The following is a 19,077-nucleotide window of genomic DNA, read 5'->3' on the forward strand; positions in this document are numbered from 1 at the left end:
CATGAGACACATATAATTAAGGTTTTGCACGGATGTCCATGTATCCGTGGTGAGGGAAATTCGTTGCCCTCGAAGAGCACTCCTCAATTTATTTTTTTCCCTCATAAACAAATTAAAACAATCCTTCACAATCGTCCAATGAGATGGAATCTCAACCCACTTAGGGCAAACCACAAGTATAAACTTTCTAAAACCCTCCCCTTCAACAAACCTAAATGGTAACTCATCAACAATAATCATCTCAGTTAAGGCTTGTCGGCAAGTCTCAACACTAAATGCAATTGGCACAAGTCTCACACCACCACTACCTCCCCCCACCTTCCAACCTAGAGTTGTCTGGGACTTATCCATATTCTTAAAAGGGTCTTTCTTACATTGCTTCTCAATGTGATGCTTCATAGACTTTGTACCATTGATGTTTGTATCACATACATATGAAACACCATAATAATTACATGCAGCTCTAGGTTTAGTGGGATCACCTTTTGGTATTCTTGTAAAGTGATACCAAACCATTGACCTAATTCTACCACTTTGTGACCCACCAATATTAGATTTATCACTTACAATGGATGGGGGTGGAGGCGGAGACACATTTGGGTTTTGTATTGACTCTTGGACATCATTTGTAGAAGTTGAAGAATCCATCTAGAAAAATAAACAACCAAAAATTAGTGTAATGAGTTTCTATAGAACAATAAATATTAAAATTTAAAACCAATTCAATCTCACTTAAAGACTATTTAACAATACTTTCAAAAAAATATAAGAAAGCAAATTCAACAATAAAGTGCTACATTCAATATGACTTAGTGACTTTAGAAAAAAAAAAAAAATTAAAATACCATAGCCCAATAACTTGAGTAGACTACAAAATATCATTTAAGTTCTAATATCATAGCCCATATCATTTACCCCTAACTTAAAACATTTGTTCTAACATTATTAAACAAATATATATGAGGTAGGGGTTAATTTTTTAGGTAGAACTGAAGAAAAGAAAGCAAATGGCCAGAAACAGAAACTATTGCATAATATTATACTTTCATCCTACTTTTATTTTTGATCTCATCAATCCTTTTTTATTTTTCAAGAAACAGAAAATCTATTTAAGGTTGATGGCCTGAATAGAATGAAAAAATAAATAAAGATATAATATATTTATATACATATATATAACATAACTCATGGCATAAAACTCTATTTTATAGGTAATGTTATAGTACTATATATATTACAACTTACAATGAATTTAATTAACTCGTTGATGATGATCAACTTACAATGGTTTTAATTAATTTTACAATGTGTTTTTAATTGATCTAGAAAAACACATGGGGCATTGGATCCCGTACATGGAAACAAGTAAACAACTGCCATCTTCATGTACGAAAGAAATTAACTTAGTAACAACTGTTTAATGGAAGGTTGGGCCGGTTGGCGTTGCTAGGACTTATAATCATCAAGTCATATAGACTTGAATCTTATAAAAATAGACTTGAATCTTATAAAAAAATTCAAGATGTATATGGTAGGGAATCAGGGATGTCTCTATCCCTACCATATACAACTTAAATTTATTTCCCAGTCTCAACCAAGAGTCCAGCTCAAAAACAGATTTTACAATGTGTCCTTAACGAAAAAAATATATTGGACCTTAAAGTATTTATTTACAAAAAGTAAGAAATAAGGTTAAATACAATCTTATGATATATAAGTTTTATTAAAAAATATTATTTATTATTTTTCAGATCAATTCTAAGGCTATATTTATTATTTATCCAAAAAAAAAAAGTTTTTATCTTCTCAAATTTGGCCATCCAATTTTTTAAAAATAATAGCATAAACTTCCTCTATCTCTTCTTCTTTTGGAATCTCTCGAACAATAGAGTATAAAAATTCAACCCTAATATCCAACGAACAACATATATATTTTTATAAAAAAACCTTCTAAATTTTGTTCGATCAGCTAGAAAGTCATGAAAATTGAAAGTCACAAACATTGGAGATCCGTAGCACACAGACACCCCTAATATCTACCACTATCTAGCACACAAACCATCCTAAAATCTACAACTATCCAGCACACAAACAAGTCTAATATCCATAACTATCGACCAAATTAACAAAAATAATAACTAATAAGTAAGAATCTAAGATATAAAAATTATATAATAGATAGAGAGAGAGATCGGCGATTCGACACCTCGTATTGCAGGCGAAGGGGCTTAAGAAGTGAGTACGGGGCAATGGTTTGCACAGCAACGGAGGGGCAACGGCACGCCGCACGGCAATGGGTTACAGTTTGGAGGGGTCCGAGGGGATGCACACGGCATGGCTAGGGATTTTTGAATTTTTTTGAGTTTTGAGAGAGAGAGAGAGAGAGAGAGAGAGAGAGAGAGAGAGAGAGAGAGAGAGAGAGAGAGAGAGAGAGAGAGAGAGAGAGAGAGACCGAAGTGAAGGGGGAGGGGGGGGAGAAGGCAAAATCTAATACTGAAACAGCACCGTTTGGGGTTAAAAAGATGTTATTTTCAGTATTAGATTTTGAAAAAAAAAATATATGTTGCGTGAAACGGTGCCTGAGTTTTTAAAACTGGACCTAAACGGCACCGTTTAGATCTAATTTTATTGAAAACAGCGTCGTTTTCAGTCCCTCCCTAATTTCAGAATTGAATAATACTCTAATTGAGAAAGTGAGATGTGTTTTCACTTTTCACTTCTAAATTCTAATTCTAAACAATAAAAATAATTAATAAGTTAGTAAAAATATATTTAAGTAAACTATTTAATGTGTATTATTTAATTAACTCACTAAAAAATACACTAGTTAATTGTTACTTTATTATTTATTACTAACTTAGTTACTTAGAGACTTAGAGTATATTTAGTGACAATTTTTTTATTTATTTTTATATCCAAGAGAATATATTTAATACTTATATAATTATCTTGTGATATTAATTTAATATATATATAAGTATATAACTAATAGTATACTATTATATATATATATTATTAGTACTAGTAATTTACTATATACTAATACTATTACTCTAATTTTTTTTTTTTGAAAGGAATACTATTACTTTATTAGTATTATAGTATATAGTGAATTAGTAATATTTATTAACTTATTTGCTATAGTCTAATAACTAGATGTAATAACTACAAACTAATAATATGTAATAACACTAGTTAGTAGTTACACTAGTACTAATAGATAATAACTTAAAGATATTAATTTAATATATATATAACTAATAGTATACTATTAAATTTATATATATTATATATAATATATATTAGTAATACACTAATACTAATACTATTAGTCAATTTAGTCTATTAGTATATAGTAAATTAGTAATGTTTATTAACTTATCTAGTATAGTCTAATAACCATATGTAAATATCATGTAATAACTAGTAGTGATTTAGTCTTAGTCTTAGTAAGTTAGTATAAATATTAGTATTAGTATAAAATTATAAATATTAATAATTAGTATGATAAATATTAGCCTATTAGGTTAGATAAAAATTATAAATAATTATATACAATTATAAATATTATATAAATAATAAAATAATATATTAATCATTCGGTCCGAGGCAAAAAACCCCTGGACCTGGACCGGACTGAAACCAATTGTTCCAGGGGATTTCGGACTGAGACCGACCGGACCGGACTCCCGATCCGGTTCGGTCCGGACCGAAATGGCTGGTCCAGTCGATTTTGCAGGTCCGGACCGGCCAATACTCACCCCTATGCGTAATGCATGTAGCCGACAATCTTTCTCTGCTTCATCTCTTTCTTTCCCTTCCTTCATATAATATATCTGTCATGCACAGTTCTGTATTGGATTGATTCTTCCTCCTGCCTATGGCAGCATATATGCATAAGAATAATGTCTCTTCATTTTATCCATTTATTTTGACAGTTCATATATTTAATTTTTTTAGTTATTAATTAAAGAAATAATTATTTATGTATTGATTTTTTTCTATTTTTTAAAAATATTTAAAAATATGAATAAAAAAATTCAAAAGATAAATTTTATTTAAGAAATACGCTCAACTGTAAGTTTGTAACTGTTGGACAGCACCTTAATAGCACTATAATTCAACCCGGTCCCGTGCCCTGCTAGGTTTCGAGAAATTTGTTTTTCGCTTTTGGGCCAGTTCTTGTTGTTGGACCTTGGGGCCATCGTAAAAGGTATATATATTTTGTTTTTTCTTTCGACCGGCCTCATTAGTCATGATAAGTATTAAGACTCTGGCCGGTCATTGTTCGTTTTGTAGTTGATGCCTGAAGAGGTTTGGTTGTCCCATATTCAATGTCTAATCTGGAGCTCCCATGCATGCATCCTCTGATTGTCCCCAACCCAACCTGCTTAATGGTTCTTTATTTAATCGTAGAAAACCCACATCTAATTAAATGCTGAGATTTTAAAACCTTTCAGAAGTTTGGATTAAATTAAAAAAAAAAAAAAGTGATGATCATGAGTTAATATTCGCACAGAGAAGCCAAAATGATGTGGCCTAATTGGCATTAACCTAGCTTTTAAAATAGAGGTCTAGAATTTGAAACCCCATCCGAAATGTGTATATATATATATATATATGTTCGCACGGAGAAACCAAATTAAATCACCATAGAATTTCCCAATTCCATTTATGTACACAAAGCAGAGACAACAAGTGCAATAAGATCCTACAAACAGGTATCAAATTAATTAAACATCCAACCTAGAAAATAACTAAAGGAGAGAAAGCACGTACGTACGTAATTAAAAACAATTCTCTCGATCTACTTGTAAGGATGGATAATATATCCTTGCCTATTAGCCATGATCTCCTGACCCCTTTCGATCCATTGATCTGCTCATGCTTGATTTTCTACTCTCAATCCCATTCGTTGATGGTGATTTCGATATCCAGAACGCACTCTTTAATCCATTTATCAGCCTCCTCCGAATATTCTTTGGTGTCGACCCAACATTATTACAAGAGCCCTTATCCCAGGATGAAGACCCTCCTACTGCTTTTTCTCCTGATCTCACATGGCACCGTAAGCTGGCCGAAGAAGCAGATCCTCTATCACCTCTTTCTATCTTATTCTCCGAACCATAGTGGAAACTCGAAGACCGACCTGACCCCATTAAAATGCTTCTCTGCAATATTTCAGGCTCATTCAAGAGCTTCTTCATGACGTTTAGCTCTTTCTCCAGGCTCTGTATGCGAGAGCTCGTGGCATCCATTGCGGCCTTAAGATGGGCTGCCTGGCGAAGCGCCGCCTCACGCTGAAGAATCGCTCCGAGGGTTATGGGGCCGTCGTCTTTGCTGCTGCTCCTGGTCCGTTGCCTGCAAGGTTGGATGTGGTCCGCGGCAGTGCTGGAGATCAAAATGGAGCGCCGGGTGTTGAGCTGCTCCATCAACATGGCTCGGACTATGAATCTAAGTGGCATTATAGGGTTTTGCACTGCCTCTAAGAGGAGTTGGGGTGAGAGCTTGTTACAATCAATGGAGTTGCATATTTGGGCTTGCAGGTCATCCGAAATCTTGCCACTGTATCCCTGGTGTATGTAAAATGAATAAGGAGAAATATTTTTCTTTTCTTATATACAAAAAGGTTACCAAAATACAGAAAATATTGTTAAAAAAAGAGAGAACTTCTATTGATTAAGAGGTCAATCGTTTAGACTAAGAAACATTATCAACTTATTTAATCTCATCATTATAATTTTTTTAAATTTTCACGTAAAATATAATAAATAATTCAAAATTTTTAAATTTTAAAACAATAATAATATTCTAATAATATTTTATTTAACTTTTAATTTTTATCTAAAATTATTTTATCACGCCACACTATCCAAATAATATTGAACTCTACATTGAAGTAATTTGGAGATGCAGATAATAGTTGGCTTTATGGTATTTTTGGAGCAATTAAGATGGCAGTGATGTGAGTGATATATACATCCAGTTTGTTCCCATTAAAAAAACAAATTATGAAAAAAATATAACAAGTATCAATTTGACTCAAACGAAATACATCATGATCAATTCTCTTATTATTAATCACTAGAGAGGTTGATTTAGTAGTAAAATTGAAAAGTATTTATGTTTGAGTATTATTTAGATGTTGAGATATAATGAGATGAGATGAAATGGGTTGAGATCATCTCAACATCCAAACAAGACCTTAGAGTCTTCATGAAGAATATCAAAAATATCAGATCATCAAAAATATCATGTCCAAACTCTAAGATTATCAAAAAATTTAATATTATCCATGTGAAACTCCTAGATTTAGATCAATATTATGGCACATACTTTCTGGAATAATTTAAAAAAAAAAAGGATCAAAACTTTTATCATGCTAGCAAAGCAAGCCCATTACTCCTTTTTGATGTTATATATGTCAACAAGTGCTACTTCAAAGACAAAGAAATTTTATAAAAATAAATCTGTAAGATATTATATATACTAGATTTTATACAATATATTAAATCTATTTTATAATAAAAATAATTTTTATAATTTAATATATTACATCACAATATGTTAGGTTATATATTTATTTTTATGATATCTTTTTATAATTAAAATATTTATGGGATTAGGCTATGCATGTCTTGCCTATATGATGGAGCCTGAATGGGATCTCCCACCTTTAGCATTTGCTGCATTTCATTTCTTATTTTAAACAAATAAAATCTTACTAAATCCAATTAAACTTAAAAGCTATTATTCCAAAAAGGGTAAGGATTGGAAAAGAGAAAAGAGTGAAGTAGATGAGCCTCATTGCCTGACCTTGAAGTAAAGATCAACCGTCCTGTAAAGCACGTCATGGCTCGTTAACCGACGGTGCATGGACTTCGCCACTATTAGAAAATCCTCGGGTGACATCGATATGACGTCGTCGAAACAAGGCACATTGACGCCGTCGCCGCCACCACCCTCCACTACTGAACTACTCAAGGCTTCAACACACCTGCTCCCCAGATACGCCGTCCTTTCCGCCTCCGGAAGCAGAGGCAGGCACGACCGAAAAACTATGGACGCGTACTCTCGGTTAACGTTGATAATCCGACGGAAGTATGCCTCCGTTATCTGCATGAGGTTCTCCTCCTCGCCATCACCATTGGTATCCGCCATTTCCAGTAGCTCGGCTGCTGTTCTGAGAGCAGCGATGTTGAACGGTGTTAGGACGATGTGGCTCCCGTAACAGAAGTCTGCTACAAGAGAGAAGGTTTCGGGCGTTATGTTGAGCGGTACTGGAGAGAGTGTGAAGTCCGAGATTTCCGTTATTTCTCGATTAAAGTAGGTGCTTCTTGTTGTCAGGGCATCCTATGAAGAAGATGAGACAGATAATAAGTGACCCCTGGCTTTTCCATTAATTACTCACCTGCTAATGTCTGCAAATTAATTAGCACCCTATTGATGATGAAATTTTATTTTATTTTCGTCCCATCCGGGGAAAAAAATTACAAACAGCACTCTTATTTATAAAAATTTGATTGTGAATCATGTGAATGTAATTACCCAGGTACTGTCACCCAAGAAAACGTACATCTTAATTTATAGGCCAGCAACTCGACAGGAATCAATGGTGGATAAAAAAAAATACAAGGAAATGGACCGTGAATCGACAACGACTAACCTTGTGCAGATGGAAGCACCTTCCATGAACACGAACCAAGATGTCTGTCTTCTGTCCCCTTGCCAAGGACCTAATTAAAAATAGTTGCTTAAGATATTACACAGTGTTTTCTGCAACTCGTGTGAAACTGGTATATGATAATAGACGAAGAAAAAAAATCAGTAAAAATAGAAAAAAGAAGGGGAAATATATAAAAAGGAATTACGTAGGTACCATGCCTGTACTCTGGTATGGAGATCAGGAGTAGGAGGAGAGGACAGATCAGTAGGAGAAAGAGAAGGGGAGGAGGAGGAGAATCCATATTCTTTTTCTTCATCTATCGTTTTCACAATACCTAGCTGTTTCCAAGGCCTCATTGCTTTAATCTTAGATAGCTTTTCCAGGCCCAGCAGCTCCTAATTCATCAGAGAGATGAGACTATAGCAGAAGAGTTTACTCTATTCAAAAACTAATTTGAATAATGCTTCTGCTACGCTGGCCTAGCTATGAGGAGCATTAGGGTTTGGGGGAAGGTGGGAAATTCCGTGCTGGGTTATGGATGGGTGAGGTGTATTAATGGCACGCATGTGATGACTCATAAATGCTAGCCTCAACTCATCCTTTCATAACCTTTCGTTTTTTTCTATTTTTCTATTTTTACTTTTTTAACTCTGACGTACTTCATGACCACTGACCAGTTCGATCTAGACAGAGATCAATACACAGTCTTGCTGTTATTGTTACATTTGGTGGATAAATTGGGAAAATATATTTTTGAATTGTATCATTGTCGCTTAATTATTTTGTAAAAATAAATAAAATATGAAATTTATATTAAAAAATTAATTTTTTAATAATAAATTCTACCACTTCTTAAAATAATTACCCGTCATTTATGTATTTTATGATTATATGTAAAATTACTCAGAGAAATTATATTTAAAGTTTTAAAATATGCAACTTTGGCCAATTTTGTTTTAGAAAAAAGTTGATAAATTTGTGATTTGTGTTAAGAAAAAAAAGTAAGTACATGAAATCTACACATCTTAAAATTGTATCAACATTACCCTCATGAGCATGAGATTAAAAAGCTCCTCAAAGACCCCAATCTGGGTGAGAAAGGTATCGAAAGGAGACCCCTATAGGTGGGTTGCTCCTGACTGATTTCTAGTCCTTTCGAACAAGGTACCGCGGTGAAGATGACAAATTTATTAGCGGACGTCTTTTATCTCGGGGATTAATAGAAAACTAGACCCTTATCTAGAGGAGTGAAAGTTCTTGGATACATCGTCATAAAAAAATTTAATCAACATTACTTATATATTTTAGATTTCTGTACAGGTAAATCTTTAATTCTGATTTTCATTGGAGGCAAAAAGTTGAGCTAATGCATATTAAATTGAAAAAATATAGTTACAAACATAATTGTGCACTAATTTGTGCACTAATATAATGTGATTGGTCAAAAAATAGATTTTATTAAAAACAGTATCATTTTTAATTTTAACTATGAATAAATCAGTATTAATATACAGATTAGTACACGATTGTATTTGTATGTAGCAAAATTCTATTAAATTAGTCTTGAATGTGCAAAATTGACATGTTTTGTCAATGCGGGCTTATACGACAGTAAGCCTGTCCCGAATAATTTGGGCTGTTTAAAGGACCCAATTCAGTAAGTTTAAAGGATCTGGCCCGAATTATATGTCGCGGTCCGAACAATGCTGACTCACAGCCACTCAATCGGAGGCCGGAACAAAACCCTACCTTTATACGGCACCGTTTGCAACTGATACCATTTCCTTTATAAATTCGAAGAAACCCTAGGCAGCCACTCTTACTCTCCCATTCTACCCAGCCGTTTCCTCTGAGACAGAGAGAGAGAGCGCCAAGATGAAGTACAACCCAAGAGTCTCGAGCTCTCGCCGCAAAAGCCGGAAGGCACACTTCACGGCGCCGTCGAGCGTGAGGCGCGTGCTGATGAGCGCGCCACTCTCGAACGACCTGAGGAGCAAGTACAACGTGCGGTCGATGCCGGTGCGCAAGGACGATGAAGTCCAGGTGGTGCGCGGGACGTACAAGGGTCGCGAGGGCAAGGTGGTCCAGGTGTATCGACGGAAGTGGGTCATACACATCGAGCGGATCACCCGCGAGAAGGTGAACGGGTCAACTGTCAACGTCGGCATCAATCCATCCAAGGTGGTAATCACCAAGCTCCGCCTCGACAAGGACCGTAAGTCCCTTCTCGACCGCAAGGCCAAGGGTCGCTCTGCTGCGGACAAGGACAAGGGCTCCAAGTTCACTGCCGAGGATATCATGCAGACCGTCGATTAATTCAATATATCAAGGAAACATTTTTCTGGGACTTTCAAGCTTCTGTTATTACCTTTAGTATGTTCTTGAATGTTATATTTGTTGGATCTAAATATTTGGGTCTCTCGGAGGTCTGGATGTTTTGGTGTTTAAGTGATGAATGCGAAATTTATGAGTTTCTGCTAATAATTGTTTTTGGGTTTGGTTCATGTTTATAGGGTTTTGGTGATTCCCTGGCTGTTTGAAGTTAATTCTCGTAGCTGCATGGCATTTAACTATGATATTTTGGTTAACAATGTGTGCGATTTCGATATATCTACTTCTATAAATGTTGTGATCTTTGAAGGAGATAGCTTTTAACTCGAATTCTTGAGGCTCATTTGCACCTTACTGGTTTAGAGATTTGGTTTAGATATTCTAGATAACGTATGTACTTAGTTGTATGCTTTTGTAGGTCTTGTTTAACTTGTAGTTTTTGTTTTTATTTTTCTGAGATGTGAATGTCAGTATGGATCATTTGGGTTTTTACCAAATGAATTTTGTTGTGATAATCATGATGCTGCTTTTGTGACTGTTGATGCATGAGATTGGTAAATATTAGATGATAATTAGATATCCCTTACACTCCCTGTGTCCTTCAACGAGGACTGCACATCTTTTTCATCAATAAATATTGTAAAAAGCAAATGTTAATTATAAAGGGACTTTACATGGTTAGGTGTGACCCAATTTAATTGTCCTGTGTTAAAGCATTATTGTTTATATTTTTGGATGGTTCTTCCCCGTTCGCTTGTAATCATATGTTGTTGATTATGCTTATTAAGGTGTAGTTGATTTGAGCAATTTTGTTTCATGTAGATCTTCTTTATTCGGGCTTGAGGCATTAATGGATAATTGTGTTGCTTCAAGTTGTTCTTTTGAACCCTAGATCATGTTTCTTAGTTGATTTTGGTGTTACTGCCCATAAAGAAATTATGTGCTATTGATATAACCTGAATTAGTTCAGAGTTCCGCTGTTTACAACTCTGGTGTTGGCTCAAGTGGTAAAGGTCTTGGGCTTGGGGGTATGCTCCTCCAAGTCTAAAGTTCAGATTTCCTTGGATGCAAACAATCTCTATGGGTCATTGGACTTGAGGATTTTCTCATTGAATTACCGGTGGTGCACTTGTGTTCTTTGACGAGGGCCTGTGCAGTCTTGGGATTTGGTTGGGACATTGTTCCTAAACACCCGGTGCCAATCAATCAATTTTTTTTTGATTGATAAGTAACTCTGGTGTAATAAATACATCGGATAAACATTTCATCTGCAAAGGTACAAAGGGACATGGCTTCTTATGTTATGGCAGATCTATTTTACAGTAAAATGAATATTACAATCAGTCATACAACATCAATCAGTAAGTTTGTTTTTGTGACATTTCTCTATGGATCAAGCATTTCTCATACCCTCTCTATATTGACTGTAAGATCTAATATATTTATCGAAAGTACCACAATTTTATTTACATAAACTTGTATTGCACGCTTTCATATCATCGGCATTTCTAATCTTAGTAGGAAACCTGGGCATTAATAGCATGGTAATGCATGTATTCCTGACAATTAGAAGGAAAATGATAGGGCCACAGCTGGTGGCTCCCGCTGGGGGCCACCGCTGGCCCTATTTTATTTTATTTTTTTAATTTTTTTTTTAATGATTAAGTAATTTTTTTATAATATTATTATAATTTTTTTATATTTTTTTAAAATGTTTAAAAGTATTAAAAAATAATTTAAAAAAAAAATCAAAAAAGCAAAAAAATCTTTTTACCTAATGGTGACTCCCAGCGGGAGCCACCAACGGTGCCTGTAACACCGTCCCTTGGTGAGGAACTTTTTCTTTCTTTGACATGGCGAGCTGCCTTGATGGAACCAATAATAGTCTTGTACGTTGCAGCCCTGTATTTACATTTCACTCAGGTCTATAATTTGTACGTTTGGCATGGTGCCCTCCTGAATTTTATTTACACACCCAGGTGCCGTGAAGTGTGTGAATATTAATAGCGAGTGTTCGAACCCTCCATCAAATGTCAGAAGGGGTAAATTTCTGCTAGATTATAAAGTGAAATCGAGCATTATATAGATATTTTGATGTCCTTAATAGTATAAACGCGGCACAAACTTGAGGTAAACGTCGAGATGTAGATCAAGAGATTGGGAGACGGGCCACTGAGGTTTGTCTTCGAACCAGCGCAGTGATCAAACATGTCTTTCCCTCATAAATTGTTACATCCAGTTGGGACACCGATGTTTACTTCAAATCCCCCCCATATTCCCAGTACACAAAATGTGTAGCTGCATTCACCGACCTCTGTGCAGGATAGTTTCTCTAGCCTGTACGGTCGTCGCACTTTTGAGTTCCCACTCCTTGTTCCGTATTTGGAGAATTTGACGTAACGAGGTTGTAGCATTTGCGAGGATCTGAGTATTAGTCAATTTAGATACGTGGTTATGTTTGAGATCCCACTCCCACAACTAAAGGCTTGTCGTTATGCTTTGGACGCATTTGGATCTTCGTTGTCATACTTTAAGTGCCTGAAATGGAACCGATTTGCAATCCCAAAGGACATGTTCCAAAGGTATGCCTGTTACATCTAAACAGGCTTCGTATTCTTAAAACATATAAAGAAGACCTAAGATGATGCGTTGACAGTTCTACTACAATCACAAAAGCGTAATGTTGTCGCTATCTTAAATTTTCTTCTCTGAGAGAAAAATGCAAAGAGGTTAGAGAAACGAAAGTGGAGAAGTTGGTGCTGATGGGAGAAATAGTAGCTAAAGACAATTTCTCTGCACTAAACAAGAGAAAAAGGATACTTTTGAAAGGGTAGGAATACTTTTGGAGTCCGTTTTATTTAGTAGTAGAGATGATCATGATACGAAGGCCTAGACTACTTTGCACCCTGCGAAAACATAATTTGAAGGTGACATTTTCAAGAACATACAAATTAGATGAAACTCCTCATATAAGGATTAGGGACAATAAAATGTATGGATGTCAAAATGCCCACGACCGGCGGAAAAATAGAAGACCATGGTAGACCTCAAATATCAAAACAATTGATCCACAGTCATACAGAATCTCAGACAGATATATCTGTGGAACTAATTATTATGCGCTCCCTTCTAAGCGCCACCCCAAAAAAAATCATAGAAAATTATGTAGTCCAAATAGTATAATCTAACGGCAAAGACCTTCAGGGCTTGAGGGCAATAGCCAACCCGAACCGGGGATTTTTGTCCAAAGCCTTGGTATCAACTTCTCCAGAGATTGTTAGAACCGACTTTGGTATGACCTCATGTTGCAAGAGGGCCCCAAGCCTCCCATGGTTGTTGAGCTTTGCTTTCACCACTGTCAGATGATCAACTGCATATGACCCTCCAACTGTGAAAGTGTTCTCATTGGTAGAGAACCTTCTTGTGATCTCACCAACAGCAGCACTGTTCTTAAATTGATCCAGGTGATGCACATATGATGCTCTAATAGTGTCTCCCTTGTCACCCCTGAGAGAAAGGGATACAAAGTTTACAATCAAACAAAAAACTCTCCAAACTTCACTATAATTATTATTTCGCTAATTTGAATCGGTGGCCAATGTTGATGAGTAACTCACAATATTATTGCAGCAGATGAATCTGGTTTTGCCACACTAATGCCAGCAGTGTACTTCGCAAAATTACCAGAAGTAGTATCATAACCTGCCTCTGCACCAAAAGCAATGCTTGGGGTACCGATGGTAGCAGATACATCAATGCCAGGAGACTGGTTCAAACCAATAGCCGTTGTGAAGGTTGCATGGTCATGGAAGTATTGCACCTCCAACTGCCAAAGTAGATAGAGTACAAAATTCAACAAACCTAAATGTTAAGGCCACATACATAGTCATCAAAGAATTTCCCAGCATCAGAGGAGCAGATTCATACCTTTCCAGAGTTATAATCGGGCACTTTAAATGAAGCAATAGTCTTTGTTGATGGGAGAACCTCAGTGAAAGTAATAGTTGTCGAGATCTGCCAAGACAGACGGAGAGATACAACATGCTTTAGTGAACAAAAAAATTCACCATATCAGCATTTCAGACAAAGGCAACAACCCACATTTGAATCTGTATCAACTTTAACATCAATGACCGTATTCTTGTACTTGAACTGTGTGGCCACATCCCCAGTTGAAAGTCCTCCTTTCTTCACTGCTGTTGATGTGAGGGCCTGAAAAAAGAGGGAATTACTCTATAAAACAAAAAATTATCATTTACTATGTTTACTCCCCATAAGAGCATCAGCTTCCGGAGACTTTTTAGCCAAAACTTAAAGAAAATCAGTTAAAACCTTGTTGCATCCGGCTGAGTGTTTTGAGGAACAGGTTTAACTTTGCTACAGTAGCCCTAACTTTGAGAAGCTAATGTGGCAATTTGATTACTTTATTATTTTTTTTTTCTTTGCTCTTTTTAAACGTTTTTTTTTTCCTACTAATGTGATAATATAAGTTGCGTTGAACGTGTTTTGTCTTAATCTATTTTAAAACTTATTTTTTTTGCTGTTATTTATGTTTTTATCATTATTGCTAGATTTTTATCATCCTTTGAAAATGAGTTTATCATTAATAGAAAATGAAAGATTTTGAAAAAAAATTACTGTTTGTGAGAGATAAACAATTTAGAATTTTGAAAAAACAATAGTTAGAGATGAATAGTTGAAAACGCAATGAAGACAAATAACCCTTATTTAAAAAAAAAAAAAGTTGAAGAGAAATGAGCTAAAAAGAATAAAGAAAGATTATCTTAATATAGTAGAGAAAGAATAGGTAGTGGGATATAGAAGGTATTGCAAAAGTGAAAAGTTAAAATAGAGGAAATTTGCTTTTGACTAAAATCAAATAATATAGGGACATCATTGTGAGTGCTCTAACAAGCCACCACCAAAGATGGAATAATGATACAAACCCAAACTGATATAGGGGATCCAGGTCTAGATTCTACATTGATTGAGTTGAACTATCATAGGAAGGTGAATTTGCGCATATATGGCAAGAAAAGCTTAAGGGCTGGTTTGGTTACACAAAACTAAACTATCTCATCTTATCTCATATAATCATTACAGCTTTCACAAATTTCCACAGAAAATATAATAAACAATTCAATTTTTTCAAATCTCAAAATATATTAATATTAAAAAATTACATTATAATAATATTTTATTTAACTTTCAACAAAATATCTCATCTGAACTATATAACCAAACGATTTTGGCATTATAACAATATCTCTGATCTTTTTTTTGATAAGTAAATTTTAACATAGCAGGATAAACAATATCTCTAATCTTAGATTTTGGCAATTTGAGTTGTTTTTTCCTCAAATCATCTATTTACATTAATTGTTGCCTTCTTAGGAAATATTTCATTTCAAGTCTTGGAAGTAACTCTAAGGGATTGGCCCAAGTGGTAAAGACCTTGATCTTGGGGTATCACTCTCTTCAAGGTCTAAGGTTCAACACCTCATTAGTGCAAACAATCTTTTGGGGTCACACCCACTAATGAAAAGTTAGCGATTTAATCAGTTATATGTAGAGAAACTTCTAATGGTGAGGTGCACGGGACCAGGGTTTACTCTACAAGAATGGGATTGAAGGGCCCTTTTGGCAATATTCTTGTTAGTTGTTTACTTGTATATTTAGTTTTCATGCAATAATTAGATTTTCCCTCTTTGAGAAAATTCTCATAATTTTAAATTTTGAAAATATTTAAGCCCAGCTTGTAGGTATCATGAAATAATTTTGAATTTTACAATTAATCAATATTTTTTAAAGTTTTCTCTCTATTTTGCATCTTTTCTCAATCTCAATCCCTAGTTTTTGTTGATTAAGAGACAGTTTGAGTAATGAAGTATTGTCGGCATACTCCACTACTATTCATTATTTTATTATTATTTTATCTACTTTTTACTATTTTATACTACTATTTACTACTATTCAATATTTTCTCATTACTTTTTCACTACCTTTTTTTACTATTCATAGAATATATGAGATAACCTCAGTATCCAAAAGCAACATAAATAGCCTTCAGAATAATCTTAATTATGTCTTACTTCAGTTGGCATCAAAGCTTTAACTTTTTCCTAGGGTAATTTATTCATTTTTCATGGCTAATGATAGAGATCGTGGTCAATGTGGGCAGATTCCGAATAAGAAAGCCCCTCACCATAATCATATTTTACAGGATGTGATAATTGCAGATTTTAAAGGCAAATTGCAAATTAACCCAGTGTCTAGAGGTTCAAAACCTAAGGATCAGATAGATGGTCATGCTTCTAACTCCAGTTTTGAGACCCCATATCACAATCGTGCTCTATATCGTGAGCACAGTGTTTGGGAGGAACGACATGAAGACCTAGGCTTCAGAGTTGATTTACTGAAGTACTCTATAGGTTGAAGGTTTTGTTGATTTGTTGCATGAGGTTGAGTGGATTTATTACTCCGAGTAATAAGACTTTGAGGAGGAATATTCTTTCATAAATTGGATCTCTACACAAGTCTATAGTACCTCTTCCAACGAAGATAACCTAGCTGAGGTGGTAACTATTTTTATTGGAAACAAAGAAATTTTTGAAAAATAAGATGGTGATGAAAGTTTGAAGTCTGAAGATGAAACAACTTTTGGAACAATTAACTGTGTTAAGCAAAAATCTAATTACAAACACAACTGCGCACTAATATGTGCATCAATCTAATGTGATTGGTCAAAAAGTAGATTTTATAGAAAACAGTGCTAATTTTAATTTTGAATATGAAGGAATCAGTATTGACACGAAGATTAGTACGTGACTTTGATTATACGTAGCAAAACTCCTATGTTAATGTTCTTTTAGTTGAGCATTTTTTTTTCAAATTCTCCTATGCAAAATATTATTGCTGGATTTGAGATATGGGAATAAAATTTAATTTTGGAGTATGAGATGCTCAGTGTTACTTTGGTTCGAGCCAATCAAATCAATTTCAATTTTTTCATGATCATTGGACCAATACTACAAAAGAAACAAAAGATGGGTTTAATTGAAAATCCAAAAGATCGACGTAAGAAAGTTTAGAATTTGAGCACAAATTCTCTCCAACCCGTGAGAATGATGTAAAGCCAAACTGATCTAGGGAATCGAGATCTAGAGTCTACGTTGATTGCACTGAACTATCATAAGGTGAATCTACGCATATATGGTATAGAAAAGCTTAATGATATGGCAATATGAGTTGTTTTTCCTTAAATCATCTATTTACGTTCATGTTTTCCATCTTAGGAAATACTCCATTTCAAGTTTTTGAAGTGAATCTATCGATTTTAGCAATTTTGATAAGTAAAATTTTTTTAAACCAAATTTTTGGCAGGATTCTTGTTTACTAGCGTATTTAGTTTTCATGCAATAATTGGATTTTTTTCTTTTTGGGAAAATTCTCATAATTTCAAATTTTACCATTAATCCATATGTTTCAGAGTTTTCTCTCTGTTTTGCATCTTTTCTCAATCTTAGTCCCTAATTTCTGTTGATTAACTAGCATTCAGAATAATACTAATTCTGTCTAGTGTCAAATAACTAAGGCATGCCCCACCAAATGGCATTCCAAAGCAAGTATGACCAAACACTTATAAAAATAAATTGAAGATGGATAGTACTACTTGGACACCCAGGGTTTACTTTTTGTTTTCCTTTTTTCTTTCAAACACTTTTTAAACATATTTAAACTTTTTTTAAAATACACAAATTCATTAATCCTCACTTCCTTAATCATTAAGTAAAAAAATTAAAAAATTAAATTAAATACATGAGCAGTCAAAATGAGGGAGCAAAACCATAGGGCAAGTTAGCATTTTCTATTGAAGATACCAGAAGTTCATTCTAGCCCAAAGATTGGCAAATAATTTCTAGGTTCATCTGACAGAATTCTCTACTTAGATGGAAGCAATAGATAAATAAGCATAATTTTTAGATAAGTAACTGAGATAAACTAGCATAATTTCACATAGCATAGGACTGTTAGCAGCTACATCTGAAAGAAAAGAGCTTTCAATAAGACAGAGACAGCTACTGTATTGAGATCTATGCATATGGCATAAATGAACTTCCCTCCAAACCCCCCTCACCCAAAAAAAAGAAAAAAGAAAAAAAAAAAACTAAGAATTTATTCAGGAAAGCAGCTTCTGTTCAACACAAACACACCGGTTTGAAAATAGAATAACTCCAATTGAGAATGGAAATGACTTGCTGATACATAATGAGAAATGATATTTGCAGCCATAAAGTATGTAATCTCTTTGATGAGTTAATATGAGACCTACATGAAAGAAAACTAAATTTTTAATAATGTTTTCAAAACGATTACGCGACATTTGTATACCCCACGATTGTATCTAACATTACTCTAATAGAAATAAAAGACACTCACAACACAACTTAACCATAGCCTAATCCTATGAGCTAATTATATATTAAAAAAAAAAAAAAAACACATGTAGTCTGAATCCAGGCTTGATGAAATTTCATGAAGGAGCCAGGAGAAGCCACATTATGAATTTTGCAAAATTAAAAAAGCTGTCAAAAATCAGTTCAAATGAAATCAAGATTCAGCTAATAGCAAGGTCATCCAAAAATCTCTAATTACCGATCCAATCCGTATTTGCCTTAATAGTTACACGCATGCGACTGAAATTTGGGAAGGGGAAAAAAGGGAAAAAGCTAGATTCCGTACCACTCCAGCATCGCTGTAGGTGGAGACAGAGAATTTCTGATCGGAGGAGTAGTCCTTGGTCAGAAGATCTACAGAGTAAGCAACAGCAAAAGGTTATAACTGCAAGAATCAAGAGAAGAAAGGGAGACGTATACGGAAGGCGAGTGAGATTAGATGATCGGTGAGTGGGTGAGATTTACCTTTGGCTTTCTTGCCGATATCCGAGAAGAGCCCCGGTCCTTTGCCCATCTTCGCGCAGACTCAAAGAGCGAGAGGTGAGGAAAATGTGAAGGAAGGAGTATTCGAATCGTGATGGCCACCACAAACGTGGGCTAAATAAATAATTAAATAATAAAATA

At 34.7% G+C, this 19,077-nt stretch overlaps 3 protein-coding genes across 4 annotated transcripts; 1 reads left to right on the forward strand and 2 right to left on the reverse strand.

Moving 5' to 3' along the window:
- Window positions 1–4,634: 4,634 nt before the first annotated feature.
- On the reverse strand, window positions 4,635–8,207 carry LOC122304476 (BTB/POZ domain-containing protein At3g49900). Of its 2 annotated transcripts, none has more exons than XM_043116755.1 (4): window positions 7,885–8,207; window positions 7,667–7,736; window positions 6,817–7,353; window positions 4,635–5,573 (listed from the first exon to the last, which is right to left on the reverse strand). In XM_043116755.1, exons 1-4 carry the CDS (start codon window positions 7,980–7,982, stop codon window positions 4,842–4,844), a joined length of 1,437 nt encoding a protein of 478 aa, XP_042972689.1. In that variant the 5' UTR covers window positions 7,983–8,207; the 3' UTR covers window positions 4,635–4,841. The 2 variants fall into 2 exon arrangements, with proteins under 2 accessions (XP_042972689.1, XP_042972685.1); XM_043116751.1 differs by having other exon boundaries at window positions 7,880–8,206.
- A 1,267-nt stretch (window positions 8,208–9,474) lies between these two features.
- Window positions 9,475–10,147, forward strand: LOC122304490 (60S ribosomal protein L26-1). The gene has a single exon (XM_043116767.1). The coding sequence runs from the start codon at window positions 9,542–9,544 to the stop codon at window positions 9,980–9,982; it is 441 nt and encodes a 146-aa protein (XP_042972701.1). The 5' UTR covers window positions 9,475–9,541; the 3' UTR covers window positions 9,983–10,147.
- Window positions 10,148–12,948: 2,801 nt separating this feature from the next.
- LOC122304484 (mitochondrial outer membrane protein porin 2-like) lies at window positions 12,949–19,077 on the reverse strand. The gene is made up of 6 exons (XM_043116761.1): window positions 18,919–19,077; window positions 18,740–18,807; window positions 14,099–14,209; window positions 13,925–14,011; window positions 13,615–13,823; window positions 12,949–13,504 (listed from the first exon to the last, which is right to left on the reverse strand). Exons 1-6 carry the CDS (start codon window positions 18,965–18,967, stop codon window positions 13,198–13,200), a joined length of 831 nt encoding a protein of 276 aa, XP_042972695.1. The 5' UTR covers window positions 18,968–19,077; the 3' UTR covers window positions 12,949–13,197.

The sequence above is a fragment of the Carya illinoinensis genome, chromosome 1 (genome assembly GCF_018687715.1).
Source record: "Carya illinoinensis cultivar Pawnee chromosome 1, C.illinoinensisPawnee_v1, whole genome shotgun sequence".
Taxonomy (NCBI): domain Eukaryota; kingdom Viridiplantae; phylum Streptophyta; class Magnoliopsida; order Fagales; family Juglandaceae; genus Carya; species Carya illinoinensis.